The 16,453-nt window shown below is 43.1% G+C and overlaps 1 protein-coding gene across 1 annotated transcript in view; it reads right to left on the bottom strand.

Moving 5' to 3' along the window:
• Positions 1-2,453: 2,453 nt before the first annotated feature.
• LOC125918056 (uncharacterized) overlaps positions 2,454-16,453 on the bottom strand; it is a 28,176-nt gene continuing 14,176 nt past the window's right edge. Inside the window, exon 2 of the mRNA XM_049624110.1 lies at positions 2,454-3,221. Within this exon, the coding sequence (XP_049480067.1) occupies positions 2,636-3,221 (586 nt within the window). The 3' untranslated portion in view covers positions 2,454-2,635. The remainder of the gene's footprint in view (positions 3,222-16,453) is intronic.

Below are 16,453 nucleotides of genomic sequence, written 5' to 3'. Positions count from 1 at the left end.
CAGTCGATGAAAGGTCACCTTTGCTCGATACAAAGTTTCTAGTTCCTTTCACATCACTGTCCCTCCTGAACTAAAACGCCATATAGCTAAGTGTCTAAGACTCAGCTATATGTGTTTCACCAACAACTTAATATATATTAATAAATATTAATAATTATATTGTTTCATAAATATTAATAATTATATTGATTCATAAGTATAATAACAAATTATATATATATTAGGCAGGAGCAAAGGAGAGACTGTCTGCCAGCAATGGTATTTTGTAAACTACACAGGTGACACCCAAGAATATTTCCATTGTAAAAAAAATTAAACAGGGCCGGGATTGTACAGGGCAGAAAGCATTAAGACAACATTCACCAGCCACCCTGATGCTTCCAGACCTTTGGCTGTGCATTTATGTTCATATATAGGGACACATATTGTCTATTTTTTCTACCAATAGATGGGATTATGTGATACATGTTGTCCTGTAACTTTCTAATTGATGATGATGATCTAGCTAACACCACACAACTCACTCATTTATAGTGTAGAATTCCGCCGTTTGGGGTACATTCAAGATAACACGTGCAACCGTATCCACAAATTTAGGATATTTTCGGCATCTCAAAAAGAAACCCTGGGCCCCGTAGCACCCTCATAATCCTCACATTCTCTCCAACCCAAAGCAACCACTAGTCTACTTCCTGTCTCTATGGATTTCCCTGTTCTGGCCACTTTGTATGAATGGAAGAATATTTCTTTTTTTTTCAATTTTTTTAATGTTTTTTTATTTTTGAGAGAGACAGAGACAGAATGCGAGTGGGTTGGGGCAGAGAGAGAGGGAGACACAGAATCCGAAGCAGGCTCCAGGCTCTGAGCTGTCAGCACAGAGCCCGACGTGGGGCTTGAACTCACGAGCTGTGAGATCATGACCTGAGCCGAAGTCGGACGCTTAACCGACTGAGCCACCCAGGCACCCCCACAGCCGAAGAATATTTCATCGTGTGCAGATGCTGCCTCTGTCCTGCCCCTTTTTTCATTTAACATATTCTTTGGTAATGTTTTTAATGTTTATTTTTGAGAGAGAGACAGACAGACAGAGAGAGAGAGAGCACAAGTGGGGGAGGGACAGAGAGAGAGGGAGACACAGAATCCGAAGCAGGCTCCAGGCTCTGAGCTGTCAGCACAGAGCCCGATGGGGGGCTTGAACTCACAAACCACGAGATCATGACCTGAGCTGAAGTCGGATGCTCAACCGGCTGAGCCACCGAGGTGCCCCTATATTCTTTCCATTCTTACACACAGATTTACTTCACCCTCTTTGGCGACTGCAAAGTATTACATAGTTCTTATGCAACATAATTTCTGTAAGCATTTCCCTGTTGATGGATATATAAGATACTCCACATGTTTCCCCATTAAAACAATAGCTTATCACGCACCATATGATACGTAGGGAGAAAGGGAGAGGCCATCTTTCTTGGTGGAAGAAGGACCCTGTCTCTAGAATAGTCGTTCTAAAGGTATGTTCCTTGGCTCTGCAGCACCACCTGGGAAAGTGTTAAAAATACATGTATCTGAGTTTCTGATTTCAAAACGCTGGGGTAGGGCCCAGTGCTCACTGTTTCTACAAGCCTTCCTCCTGGTGATTCTGACATGCTTGAGGACCACTGTCCTAAATCTGCATCACTGCACTAAAGTGCCTTCCATTATCTGGTTTAAAGGCCATTTGAAAAATTAGCAGGAGTTGGGGCACCTGTGTGGCTCAGTCGGTTAAACGTCCGACTTCGGCGCAGGTCGTGACCTCCTAGTTTGTAAGTTCGAGCCCCGCGTCGGGCTCTGTGCTGACAGCTCAGAGCCTGGAGCCCGTTCCAGATTCTGTGTCTCCCTCTCTCTCTGCCCCTCCCCTGTTCATGCTCTGTCTCTCTTTGTCTCAAAAATAAATAAACGTTAAAAAAAATAAAAAAAAAAAAAGAAATTCACCTGGGGAGATGTCTTCGGAAAAAACAGGTAGAAAGACTGCTTTTTTCCCCATCTCCCTAGAGGGAACACTGATATAATTTGATTATATCTAGAAGACACTGATGGACATCCAGTATTATATTGTTATTCTAATTCAGCAATGCCCTCAGAGGTCAAGGAGTGTCCACAATGGCCAAAAGTCCTGGGACCGCTTATCCTTATGCTAATTAGCTCTACATTGCCGTTTCTTTCTTTCTTTTTTAATTTTCTTTTAATGTTTACTTATTTTGGGGAGAGACAGAGCATGAGCGGGGGAGGGGCAGAGACAGAGAGGGAGACACAGAATCCGAAGCAGGCTCCAGGCTCAGAGCTGTCAACACAGAGCCCCATGCGGGGCTCGAACTAGGGAACGGTGAGATCATGACCTGAGCCAAAGTCAGACACTTAAGCGACTAAGCCACCCAGGCGCCCCCCCCCCCCCCCGTCTTTTTTATCTGTTTTTTTTTTTTTTTCTCTTGGCTTTCTATTGTATTTCCGTCCTGTCCTTTGGCACTTGTTACCACTTACATCTATCAGTGTGTTTACGTCCAGCTGTCCTTATCTATACTCCCACACCTACTACTACTGTCAATGAGCTGAGACACCAATAAATATGATCTTCAGAACTATGATAACAAGGTGACAGTTAAAACAGGTCATGAGTGAGGAACCAGAAAATTTGGCGCAGGGCACTGTGATATTTATATTGGCTGAAACAAACTGGAAAGTCAATGTTCCCAGACCTAACATTCTTTGGGAAAGTGGCCGAGAGCACGACCTTCTTCATACAAACAAAACAAATAACGAACTCTGGGGCTTTTTTGTTTTGAACATCAGGAAGGTATGCAGTTTTCCACCCAAGGCTTCTTCTCTGAGGTCTGTTTGCTCTGTGTGCGATCACGAAACTTAATTGTTTAAGAGCAGTTTTAGGTCCGCGGCAAAAGAGAACGGAAAGTACAGAGAGTTCCCACAGGCACTCTGCCCACGCACATGCACGCCCCTCGGCCCCCACCATCACGTCACACGTCACAAGCATCCTGTGTGGTTTCTGGGGCCACTTGAACATCACCGAAGAGACCGCTCGGATTACCTGTAACACCACGGAACTGTGGGTGTTGCTGGTAAAGATGCGTGTGGTTCCTGACTTGGAACACTGCAGATGCGACGAGAGACCCATGTCGCTGCTTCCGAGGGACAATTTCATGTGCTGGTCTTCGTCCTCCACCAGAGATCTGAAGATTTTTATAAATCGGAAAGAGAGGCCAATTAAAAGGTGATAAAGAACGCACGATAAAGACCTCATTTAGGGAGACAATCAGTCACGAGGGCCAATCGCTTGACTCCGGAATAGACTGCATTTTGTTTCGTCGCATTTGAGGCTGCTACGAAAATGACAGGTATTTGGAAAACGTTTTCGAGGGCGGAAAAGATAAACTGGAAGTGAGAAATCAACCTAAAGGCTGGTTCAAGACTATACTCACGGAGGGTTTTTGTGTTTTTAGTGCCGGAATAATTGCTTTTGGTATTGTGCTGTTGTGGTAGCAGCAACATCAAATTGTGTTATTCACAGTTAAAATTACTTTGGAATACCTAATTTTGGGAAGAGAAAAATAACAGCTATCATTTATTGAATAGTCACTATGCGTCATGTACTTGTCAAGAAATTTACACACATGACTTCGTATAATCCTTAAAACAATCCAAAGTTGGGGCACCTGGGGGGCTCAGTCGGTTAAGCGTCCGACTTCGGCTCAGGTCGTGATCTCGCGGTCCGTGAGATCGAGCCCCGCGTCAGGCCCTGTGCTGACAGCTTGGAGCCTGGAGCCTGTTTCGGATTCTGTGTCTCCCTCTCTCTGCCCCTCCCCCCGTTCATGCTCTGTCTCTCTCTGTCTCAAAAATCAATAAACGTTAAAAAAAATTAAAAAAAAAAAAACCATCCAAAGCAAGAGGTACTACTATTATTTCCTTTGTATTAGCGGTAGGGAAAAATGGGCTACAGAAAAGTTTAAATAAATTACCTAAGGTCACAAAATTATGAAAGTAGTTGGGTCAGGATTTGAATCTACGTCTAGTATGATTCTAAATTCTGCAGACTTTGTTAATAAAAGTCAAAGATTAACTGATGTATTAATACACTGCTTCCTCTTCTATCATTAGTTGTGATTCTTTTTTTTAAATTTTTTTAATGTTTATTTTTGAGAGAGAGAGAGAGAGAGACAGAGCGTGAGCGGGGGGGGGGGGGCAGAGAAAAAGGAAGACACAGAATCCAAAGCAGGCTCCAGGCTCTGAGCTGTCAGCACAGAGCCCGACGCGGGGCTCAAACTCAAGAACCGCGAGATCATGACCCGAGCCCAAGTTGGCACTTAACCGACTGAGCCACTCGGGAGCCCCCCCATGAGTTATAATTCCAATCAACCCCCAACTGCACAAAAATTTTATATGTGAATTAATTTCTTTTTCTAGCAGTATCTCTCATTCATCATTTGGGGATTATTTAGTGAAACAGCTACAGCCTAGTGGCATTTCCATCTTTTCCAAGAAATAAAAAGTGGGAATAATAAATGCAAGCTATGCCCATGTGCGTATTATGTTAATAATTTTTCAGGATCCATAAAAAGTACTGGGGGACCTGGCATTCAACAGGTCAGTTAGTTGTTGTTGTTTTTTTTTAATGTTTATTTATTTCTGAGGCAGAGCATGAGTGGGGGAGGAGCAGAGAAAGAGGGAGACAGGCTTCGAAGCAGGCTCCAGGCTCTAAGCTGTCAGCACAGAGCCCGACGAGGGGCTCAAACTCACAAACCGTGAGATCACGACCTGAGCCGAAGTGGGACGCTCAACCGACTGAGCCCCCCCAGGCGCCCCAGGTCAGTTAGTCTTCATAGAGAATACGCAAACTACTTAATAGGGAGCCCCAGGTAACACTAAAAATTGATTACCACAGTACCACCTTTCATTATCGTAGACTAAGCAGGCTTGCTTTTCCTTAGGTACGCGATGCTAATTTTTCGGTTGAGCGACTGACTCTTGATTTCAGCTCAGGTCATGATCCCAGGGTCGTCGAGTAGGGCTCTGTACTGAGCATGAAGCCTGCTGAAGATTCTCTCTCCCTTCCTCTGCCCCTCACGTTTGCTATTTACCTCGAACTTCCTACGTGTGGAATTGTTATTGTTTTTTTTCTTTGTTAAGGTTTTCTTTTTAAGTACGCTCTGTACCCAGCATGGGGATCGAATCCCGCGGTCAAGAGTCGCGCGCTCCACCAGCTGAACCAGCCGGGCCTCCCAAATCATTTGTTTTTCTAACTCTGCCCTACCCGGTATCCTGAAGATTTCACGTGTTCACTACCATGCCTATAATCTCAGTTGATCGGTATGAACGAGAAAATAGTTTGAAGACTATACCATATTAATAAAGATCCTGCTTTTTGAATGCTCACGTCAACCAAATGGTTTTAGATCCTATAACAATTAGCAAAAGTTCTGGCCTCAAGGGTGACATCAATTCCTCTTAATGATATTAGAGCCATGGTATAACCAAAAATGAATAATATATGACCATGTTTTATTCAACTCTCATGGATATTTAATAAAGAGAATCATTTAAATAAGATTTTTACAAGCATAAAAGAAAATGAATATAGCTGTCTACTAATTTCAGAAATAGCCTTAAAAAGAATTAAATTATATACATGACATACAGCATGCACACACTCCCACACCCTTTTAAACAGCTTTTGCAGGCAGACGTTTAAAATGATAGAATCAATTGGAAAAGTGGGAAATAGACTGGTATCCCCTGACCGGAAAATTTCCATTCAGACAGAATTATTTTAATGAAACATCCAAGCAGCATGTTTTATTATTTTCCGTAATCCCTGCACAGAACGTGGCACTTGAGAATTGCAACGTATGCCACCTGAATGAACACAGAATCTCATTTTTGTGGACATTTCTTTCTCATGCAGTGCCGTAAATGACCATCGATTATCATTTTTATAGAGCCACAGATGTAAAAGGGACAGGAAGAAAGCTGAAGCCGCATTGTGCCCATGACATATCCCGGAAATCGCTTTTTTTTAAGAAACTACAGATAACAACTCGTTTACTTGTCATTTGTCTCTAGCTCTTAAAGTTGAATAGCAGGACGTGAAAATGCAGGCTTTCCTCGGCAAGATAATATGCTTGGCTTTCTAATTAATTCCTTCAAAAGCTGAAGAAGGCTTCACTAAAATCGTCTTCTTTATGACTTTTCATCAACATACTTTGACTTCTTACCATTCAGAACACTCCCTATTATTTCTGCATCACTAACAATACCTGCCATGTCCACCTTCTCAGCAGATTCGATATCCTCCTCTGTCTTCTTTCCATTAAGTTTACCGACTGGATGTGACGAGCATTGGTTTTCAACATGGCAAGGAGGGAAAACCTCTCAGCAAAGCCCAGGCCACAATTATATAAACCTATCCTTACAGGAATGATTATCTGAGTAATTCCAAGAACAAAGAGCATTTTAAAAATCTTATTGTTGGGGAGTGTGGGTGGCTCAGTGGGTTAAGCGTCCGACTTCAGCTCAGGGCATGATCTCGCAGTTCCCGAGTTCGAGCCCCACGTCGGGCTCTGTGCTGACGGCTCAGAGCCTGGAGATTGTGTGTCTTCGGATTCTGTGTCTCCCTCTCTCTCTGCCCTCCCCCACTCGCACTCTGTCTCTCTCTCTCTCAGAAATAAATATTAAAAAAATTTTTTTAAATAAAAATCTTATTATTTAAGTCATATGGTTAAAAGCAATGTAAAGACCAGCGGTTCTCAGAAGGGGCTGGAAGGCCAAGGGGATTTTGTTTCTCTGCCCCCATGTTTGGCAATGTTAGGAGCCATTTTTCATCGTTGCAAGGGTGTGTGTGTGTGCTACCTTCATCTAGTGGGATGCGGCTAAACATCCCAGCAATGCACGGGAAAGTTCTCGACGGCAAAGATGTACTGAGGCAAAAATGTCAAGAGTGCCAAGACTGAGAAACCTGATATAGAGAGATTAACCTACTCAGGAAAATTTTTCTAAAGCAATTTCATGTTCTAAATTACTTCCCAGTCTGAGGGTTGCCTACACGAGGTTAATGCTGGCAGTAAGAAACGCGGTGGTATTATTAATTACCACTAATTCTTCCAAGGCTACCGAACAATAAAATACCTCTGCTTTCTTCCAGCCCCACAATTTGAACAATCAAGTGTTACAGTAGATAAGTAGATAATGCTTTGGAGTTTTATAAGACAATTGTGCAGGAAAGCTTTTGTTCTATATAAATTCGTGTGAGAATAATAATTTTCTAATTCTGCTTAAGACAACTGCTATTTGGATTCACTTGTACATGCTAACTCAGAATCAAGCAAATCCCAGGGGCGCCCGGGTGGCTCAGTCGGTTGAGCTCCGACTCTTGGTTTCGGCTCAGGTCATGATCTCACGGTTCGTGAGTTTGAGCCCCGCATCGGGTTCATCGCTGCTGGTTGCGGAGCCTGCTTGGAAATCTCTCCCTCTCTCTCTCTCTCTCTCTCTCTCAAAATAAGTAAACAAACTTAAAGAAAAGAATCAAGCAAATCCTTCCTAAATAGTCCCATTTCGTCAACGCTATAAAATTCTTCACCAGAGAGAGTATGTTCAGCAATTTTCTGTTCAAAACTCAAATCTGTTTCTCGTGTCTGTGTATTTGCTATCAAGCCACTCCAGCCCACCCCACTGTCACCGGACAGATCTGGTTTTCTTGACAATGACCAACCACGGAGCACAAAAGCAATCTTTCACAGAGTGTGCACGAACCACTCAACCGTGCTTGTTCTACGAGAACAACGACTTTTTCAATGATTCTCCCGAAAGCATTGCAAAGGGGGTCGACTTGAACATACACAAACTATGCTCTTTCTTTGCACTGCCACTTGAAGACAAAAGAAACAGGAAGTCCAAGCAACTGTCGTGCTAACAAGGTGATGCTAACATCATAATCTTGCCTAAAAGACAATGACCGTACTTTAAAAATCACCCCCGAGGGAAACGTGTGTCCATGTTGCGAGCACACAACTCATAGGGATCTCAGTGTGAATGGTTAATAGATGGAAAATGGTCAACCTCATTAGTATTCCAGAATATGTAAATTAAAGCAAAGATTCCGTCTTTCAACCTGTAAACTTAAATGAGAAATTGCTAATTTTTTAAGAGCCGTCAAATGGACACTTTTTTCTTTTTTTATGGTGAACACCAGGACAATGAAAGATGGTGCATTACATGGCTGACCCGGTAGGGAGAATGTTCTGCGTCCATCTGGTTGAAACATGTTTTCTGCAGTGCATAGTTCTGTGGAGGTTATTAGGTTGGTAGACGTTCTATAAAGAACCCGTACTCTGAGGATTCACTACAGCAACTGGGTTTGTTGATATGCACTGTGAGTAAGGGAAGAGTATTACTGCGTTATTTGGCTCCAAAGTGTCAAAAAGGTCTTCTGACACTCCACGCCGAAAACAAGAAAACAAAAGACAAAAACCCACCAGAAATTCCCCCCCCGCCCAGTCCACTGGAGTGAGTACTCGTATGTTTTAAAAACGAGGTATCAACTTGATAAATGATGGACCGCACATCTCAGTGTCTTGCTTTCCATCACTGCAAGCACCAGATCATGTTATGCAGAAAGCCAGGTGAGGTCAAATATCACTGACACGGAAGAGGCGACGTTGCGGTGCTCTTTGAAATCACTAGCACGAAAATACGTGAAACATCTGACGTTTTTGTGTGTGGAGATATCGTACGTGCCAACCCAAGCCCTGGCACGTTCACTTCCTGCACACGTCAAATGAAGACCAGCTCGTTAAAAGGGTGTACGCGAAAGATGCTGGATGTGCGGGAGAAAAAGTGCTGCCCAAGACTCTCCGAATCGTCGTCAAACTGTCCTCTGTACTTTGCTATGTTGTTTTTATTTCTTTTTTTTAAAGTTTATTTATTTATTTTGAGAGAGACAGAGACAACGCACGTGGGGGAGGGGAAGAGAGAGAGAGAAAGAGAGAGAGAGAGAATCCCGAGCAGGCTCCACACGGAGCCCGGTGCGGGGCTCGAACTCACGAAACCGTGAGATCATGACCCGAGCCGAAGTCGAGAGTCGGACACTTAACTTACGAAGCCACCCAGCCGCCCCTCCCATGTTGTTTTTAATTTCCGATGGGGAAAAAAATTTCTCAGAGAAAGTGACGAAGGTAGAAGTATCTGAATGACACCTTGAACTTTCCTCTCTTCAGTTCCCAATTAGCCTCACAGCACTTCTTTTTGGTGGCCACGATTATATTACAAAGTGGCTGAAGCCAACAGTGTGTTTTATTTCCTTTTTCAAAAGATGTAATGTTTTTAAGTACTCTCTATACCCAGTGTGGGGCTCGAACTCACAACCCCAAGGCCAAGAGTTGCATGCTCTGCCGACTGAGTCAGCCGGGCAGCGCCCAACAATGTACTTGAATAACATGACTCCACTGTAACAAAAGAATAGGGGGCTCTAAGTTAGCGTTAAAAGGATTACACGAGGGGCGCCTGGGTGGCTCAGTCGGTTGAGCGCCGACTTCGGCTCAGGTCACGATCTCGCGGTTCATGAGTTCAAGCCCCGCATCGGGCCCCTGTGCTGACAGCTCGGAGCCCGGAGCCTGTTTCAATTCTGTGTCTCCCTCTCTCTGACCCTCCCCCTTTCATGCTCTGTCTCTCCCTGTCTCAAAAATAAATAAACATTAAAAAAAAAAAAAAAAAGGATTACACGAAGACTGTAATTTCTCAGAGTCACGGTGCTACCATAACTGAAAGTCAGCACCTGTGGGTGAGTATGCAAGAACCAACGATAACAAAACAAAACACAAATAATACTTCAAAGAAGTACTCCCCCCTCCATTTGTGTCTTCTGCTCTGAAACAGAGAAGGGTCTGCCGGCCTCGGCATTTGCTACATGAAACATTTCTCGCCATACAGTTGCACGGCAGGTGGGGGAGGAATGTAGCCACCTGTTCTCATACTCATTTGAAATTGAGTGCTAAATCTGTCAAGGTATTTCCTTCCACCCTTGAGAAATAAATTAAAAACTTAAGATGGGCAAAGTTGTTCCCCATTGATTTTTCTATAGATTCAAAGTATGCGCACCACATTGAACGCTAAAGATATTTATAACCATCCTACCTCACAAAAGTTAGTCTTAACCATCCTTCATCACCCCTCCCGGGCAAAAGCTGAATGATACACACCACACACACACACACACACACACACACACACTCAGCTTCCATTTAAAAAGAATGGGAAATTGTTTTTAAAAAATCAGAAAGAAAATTCCAATGTATGAAGCAAGGCAATACGTATACAATACGTCTGGTATTTTCAATTTAAAGAAGGAAAAACAAAACTTGAAAGCTTCAAATATTTTAAAGATACGTCCCAACTAAAACGTCATTTATAGCGTCATTACACAAAGAAATCGTACATATCATAGCAACTTTTCTTAATAAGGCATAAATTAATAGCCGTTTAAGAAACTATGGAGAACGTATCTCTTACTGAGGTACTTGCCTGAAAGAAATCATGCAAGATAAAGCTTTGGTTAGTTATTTCTAATTTTTAGTGACATAAATGCAAGCACCTTATTGTCAACTCGCAACGGATTCGCTAACGGAACTCTTTCGCAGGTACGATATAAAATAGAGGCTAATCTTCCCAAGGCTTTCTTTCCTGCTGCAGAAATACCAGAATCCACAGAAGAGAAAGAGGGTTCAAGGTGACAGGGTCAGACGGCAAAATGATTTTCTAAAGTAACGAGGCTTCCCTACATGCCTGTGTCTGTCACGTTTAAAATAAAATCACATTAATAAATAGCCGATGTCGCTTTTAACATAGAAATAAGATTGTTTCTCCCGCACCTGCTGTGTACTCGGCATTGCACCAGCCACATTCTCGGAACAATCCCATTTTAAAGACAGGAAACTGAAGCTCAAGAGGGTTTAAGGCTTCATCATGAGTCTGGCAAATTATGATTTGAACTTGAGTCTGATTCCAGAGCCCACGACGGTCCCATTACACCGAGCCCCCCAAAATAAGTGAACACTAGAGAGTAGAGGCCCTGAAGCAACTGGCGTTTCGATGCTTCGTTTCTAAACACAAGGAAGATCTCAGAAAGACACATTCTGTCAACGGAAAGTAAGTTTCTGGTTGGATTAATTCAGTCGACAATCACCCACTTTGACCACCTCCGCTAAAACAATACCATTGCTAGAAATCACTCATGCCCTTCTCCCAACACACATAGGGTAAGGAGGTAGCATCTCTTAGTACGCAGCTCAGATCAAGTTTAGGGAGAACTTTACGATACTGATATCAACATTTAAAGGCACAGATTCTGAATTCCAGAGCCGCCCATCACTGTCACGGAAATAGCACTACAGCACAGATGAGGGAATTGGGCTAAACAAATGGAACAACAAATGATACCCCATTAGAGAACTATGAGAGGATGAAAGTTAGTTACCCGAACCGTAAAGCATGGGCACCAAATATCTCAATCCTGGCCCCGACAAACTTCAAAACTAATGTTCGCTCCCTCTACCTACCATATTGCCATACTTTTAAGTCTTTCTTCCTCTTTTAAAATTCACACACCAATTTAGCTACATCGAGCGTCAGGTATCTAGACCAGAAAATTCGTCCGTTTTGAAGCTTGAGCCAAGCTATTTCTCATTCTTTACTACTATTTCTCATTCTTTCTCTATTATTTCTCATTCTTTACGTTTCTTATTAATACTGTGATAAAAGACAGATACATAGATACACACACACACATACACGCATACCTGAAGTAGAGATAAAAGAATGGATTCCCAAATGCTGATTCCATACCTACGATATATAAAGTAACCAGGTCAATGCTTCCTTGCCCTAAGAAGCCATAAGAAGGTAAGAGACGGTGGTATAGGGAGATGGGAATGTGTAGGTGTGAGTTAGGGAAAACAGCATGCGTTCCCATCATTGTCAATAACCCCCTTCCCAGGACACAGAGAAAATAGCAGTTATAATCCTCTGGCCACACATAAGCCTTCTGGAAGGGTGAGCCACCCTACAGCCAGCACCAGCCCCGCCATGGAGAAGTCTAGCTGTACCTGAGGCGGGGAGCAAGCCTTGTTCTTCTTCAATCCTCAAATGAAGAAACTGGCATGGGAGCTCCGATACCCCGGCCAACTTTCCTTAAAGGGCTTCTTGCTTTGGCTCCCAGAAGATTGGCTAACGAAGGTGTCGTTCTTACTTCTATTATCTGGACCTCACCAACTTTGAAATTTGACTGTTGAGCTATGGTGCATTTCAACAGGAGAGCGTGTGATTAAAGAATTGGGCTTACGCCTGCCTAAAATTTCAGTCTATTAAATATTCAAACATCCAAGTTATCCAATTTTTGAGTTTATTATAAAGGCTGATTCCACAAACTCAAAACCAATTAGAAATCACTGAGACAAGTCTCTTTGGGAAGAGGAGAATCATTAATCAAGCGGTAAAAATCCTATCCTTGTCTGAATTTCCTAGTTATATTGAACTTCGTAAAGTCAATAATTCATGACCGGATCTTAAGGGAATGTTTATTTCTCTTTTAAAATGAAACATGACAAAAAAACCAAAGAGTAATAAGACTTTTAAACTTACAAAGTAATAGCCAATTGCATTCCATGTTTTTAAAAAAATTTTTTTTAAATGTTTATTTATTTTTGAGACAGAGACAGAGCATGAGCATGGGAGGGGCGGAGAGAGCACGAGGCACAGACTCTGAAGCAGCTCCAGGCTCTGAGCTGTCAGCACAGAGCCCGACGCTGGGCTTGAACTCATGGACCATGAGATCATGACCTGAGCCGAAGTCGGAAGGCTAGCCGATGTGAGCCACCCAGGCACCCTGCATTCCATGTTTTAAGAAGCATTAGTGGCGGCTGAGTCCCACTGCCTTTATGTCTTCAAAGCGTGTAATAAATGTAACAAATCTCAACCTTGATTTTGCAATGACCTACAGGCATCTCTAGTTATGTCAATGAATGTGGTAAAAAATTCACTACTGAATCGATCACGTTTCAATATAACATATTTAATGTGATGTAACCAAATTGGGGCGCCTGGGTGGCTCAGTCGGTTAAGCATCCGACTTCAGCTCAGGTCATGATCTCACAGTTCGTGAGTTCCAGCCCCACGTCCAGCTCTGTGCCGACAGCACGGAGCCTGGAGCCCACTATGAGTTCTGTGTTTCTCCCTCTCTCTCTGCCCCTCCCCTGCCCCTGCTCACACTGTCTCACTCTCTCTCCCTCTGAAAAATAAACATCAAAAAAAATTTTTTTAATATGATGTGACCAAATCAATGTTTTACTGTGGCAGCCAGTATGTTTCAGAGACGGGAAGGTAACACAAAAAAATACATGCGCATCACACGACAGATTCTCAACCTGACAAATCTGGGAATCACACTTAGCTACTTCTCTCAAGCTCATCTCAGATAAGGAGCCAATGGAAGCAAAGCGTCAAATTTACATAACATTTCAGCTTAAAATGCTTTCCATTTTGTACGCATCTGCGTCACCATTAAGGTGGGTTTTGTCCATAAAATTGTGTTAGAAGAAGACTTTAAGTTATCCCTCTTATACCACGCTTACGTAACCATCGCGTGCCTTCATTTCTCAAGTCGTCAGGAGATGCAAAAAAATCTTTACAGCCCCTTTATTTACAGCCCACCCACCTATCGACACATTCAAGTGTCATAATCTAAGTAAAAATGCAGGGTTTTTAAAAAAAAAAAAAGTTTATTTGTTTTGAGAGACAGAGATAGAGAGAGAGAGAGAAAGAGAGAGACAGCGTTGAGTGGGGGGAGGGGCAGAGCGAGAGGAGGCAGAGAATCCTAAGCAGGCTCTATGCTGCCAGCAGAGCCCGACGTGGGGTTTGAACTCACAGAACCATCAGTTCATAACCTGAGCCGAAACAAAGAGTTGGACGTTTAACCGACAGAGCCACCCAGGCGCCCCCTCCCCCACCCCCACCAAGAACTGCAGTTTTTAACGTCAGAAATGGCTTTTGATTTGTCTCCTCAAATACCATCAAGATGCACCATCTTACTACACTCCTAGAAAACTTTTAACAAGACAACGATGATGTTTGGTTCCACATCACGACACTATTCCAAGATCTAGCTACAGGCAGCTATGCTGATGTGAGTAATGAAAAATGCTCCCCAAAAATATTTGTGTGAGTCTTCGTCCACAGCACGGTAGCACGGAGGAAGGACTCCTTTAGGGAAAGGGTTTATGTACCATGACTGTATTTCTTGACCTAAAATATTAAATATTCTTTTTTCCTGTTTTTGACTATTTTTGAGAGAGAGAGAGCGAGCGTGAGTGGGGGAGGGGCAGCGAGGAGGAGACGCAGAATGTGAAGCCGGCTCCAGGCTCCGAGCTATCAGCACAGAGTCCGGTGCGGGGCTTGAACCGTGAGATCATGACCTGAGCCGAAGTCGGACGCTTAACCGACTGAGCCACCCAGGTGCACCTAAAAGTATTAAATATTCTTCATAAAACTGGTAATGATTTCCCACCAGGCAGACAGTTTTTTGGTTTTTGTTTTTGGGTTTCTTTCTTTTTTTTTTTTTTTTTTTGGAGGGAGTAGACACAAAATAAAATTCATTAGGCATTTTGCCAGTTTGGGGACAAGGTGTTTCTTTTTAGGAAAATTACGGCTTCTGGCTTAAACAGAGTATGTGTTCTCGCATGGAGTTGCAAAAGGGTAGACGCACATCATACCATTGAAACAGTATGACACAGTGGGTGTCAAACATTCACATTTGCCAGCCACTTCAGTGGGAACTTTAATTAATTTATTTTTAAAATATTTATTTTGAGAGAGAGCAAGAGCGTGAGCAGGGGAGGGGCAGAGAGAGAGAGAGAGAGAGAGAGAGAGAGAGAGAGAGAGAGAATCCCAAGCAGGCTCCACGCTGTCAGAGCAGAGCCTGACTCGGGGCTCAATCCCACTAACTGTGAGATCATGACCTGGGCCAATATTAAGGGTTGGACACCCGATCGACTGAGCCACCCAGGTGCCCTTAAGTGGGAATTTTAAATAGAAGATCATTGGAGCATCTTCGGACCGTGTGTACGTGTTTTGTAGAAGCTAGCTATGAACTGTGAAGGAATAATGAGGTACTACCTTGATGTGTTCGAGGCAGGAAAGAGGGATGTTAAGCAAAAACCGACAAGCTTTCCTCTCCTTTCCTTCCTACGCTCTTTTAAAGCAGTGTTTCACATCCCACCTTCTAATTTCCGACTCTCAGATGCAGGTGACAAGGAGACGGGGGAGAGTCACCAGGGAGGTGAGGATGGCACAGAGTCAAGGTGTTAAAAATCTGCCCAGGTGGTTGGAAAATGCTATTCTAAATGCTACGTCCCTCACTCACCCCATCTACACCAGGTACTTCTTGAAGCAATACGTCATTTTAAATCTCCCAAACCTAATCTTTTCACAGATCCCACTTTAAGGAAAAAACCGGGTTCTTTAAAGGTACTCTCAATGGAAACAACTTTGACTCCACACCTCTGAAAGATCTGATTTTATTACAGGTGTTATGTTTTAAGCAACCTCAACCCCCTACGTGGGGCTCGAGCTCACAACCCCGAGATCAAGGGTCGCACAGTCCACCGACTGAGCCGGCCAGGCGCCCCATACTCTACAGTTCCTGATGATCATTTCCGGAAGCCTGGTCAGACAGAAGAAAGTTCAGCAATCTAAGTGTCATGCATTCAAGAGAGCCACAGATGGGGTATTTTGGATTCTAGAAGGCAATCGTTATCATCAAAATATTTGTCATCTTTGACTCCCGCGGCTTCCCAATCTCCCGCGTCTAGTCAACAAACTACCACTCGTCTCCACGGTCACTGCCCGTACACCACACTTCCGGTATCTGTTACTTCTTACTTGGATTTGGTGATTCATGTAAATTACGTATTTGTTACAGCACAGCTACTTCACATACGGTGACTGTATTTAGAACTCTGAAAGTCACTCCCTTGCTCAAAAGTCTTCAATGACTCCTCACTGCTTCCTGAACAAAAACCAAATCCCACGCTCGGGTTCCAAGCTTCTTGGATCAGCCCTCCTTAACCTATTGCACATTCCAGAAAATAATTCAAAATAACTATGTATCCAACACATAGAAAATACATGAAAAACCCAAATCTATTCACGAACTATCAACCGTTTTGTTTTAGAGTGTGTTGTCTGCGGACACAGTAACGGCTATGCCCTTTTGCTATTGTTAACCAAGTAATGTGTAGAAACCATGTAGTTTAAACTCTTTGGTTTATTTTTTTAAATGCTCATTCCGGTATAGTTACCATACAGGGTTATATTAGTTTCACCTGTACATTACAGCAATTCAGTGTTCATCAAGATAAGTGTA

The sequence above is a fragment of the Panthera uncia genome, unplaced genomic scaffold (genome assembly GCF_023721935.1).
Source record: "Panthera uncia isolate 11264 unplaced genomic scaffold, Puncia_PCG_1.0 HiC_scaffold_410, whole genome shotgun sequence".
In the NCBI taxonomy this organism is placed as follows: Eukaryota; Metazoa; Chordata; class Mammalia; order Carnivora; family Felidae; genus Panthera; species Panthera uncia.
This window is presented reverse-complemented; position numbering and strand designations above follow the sequence as displayed.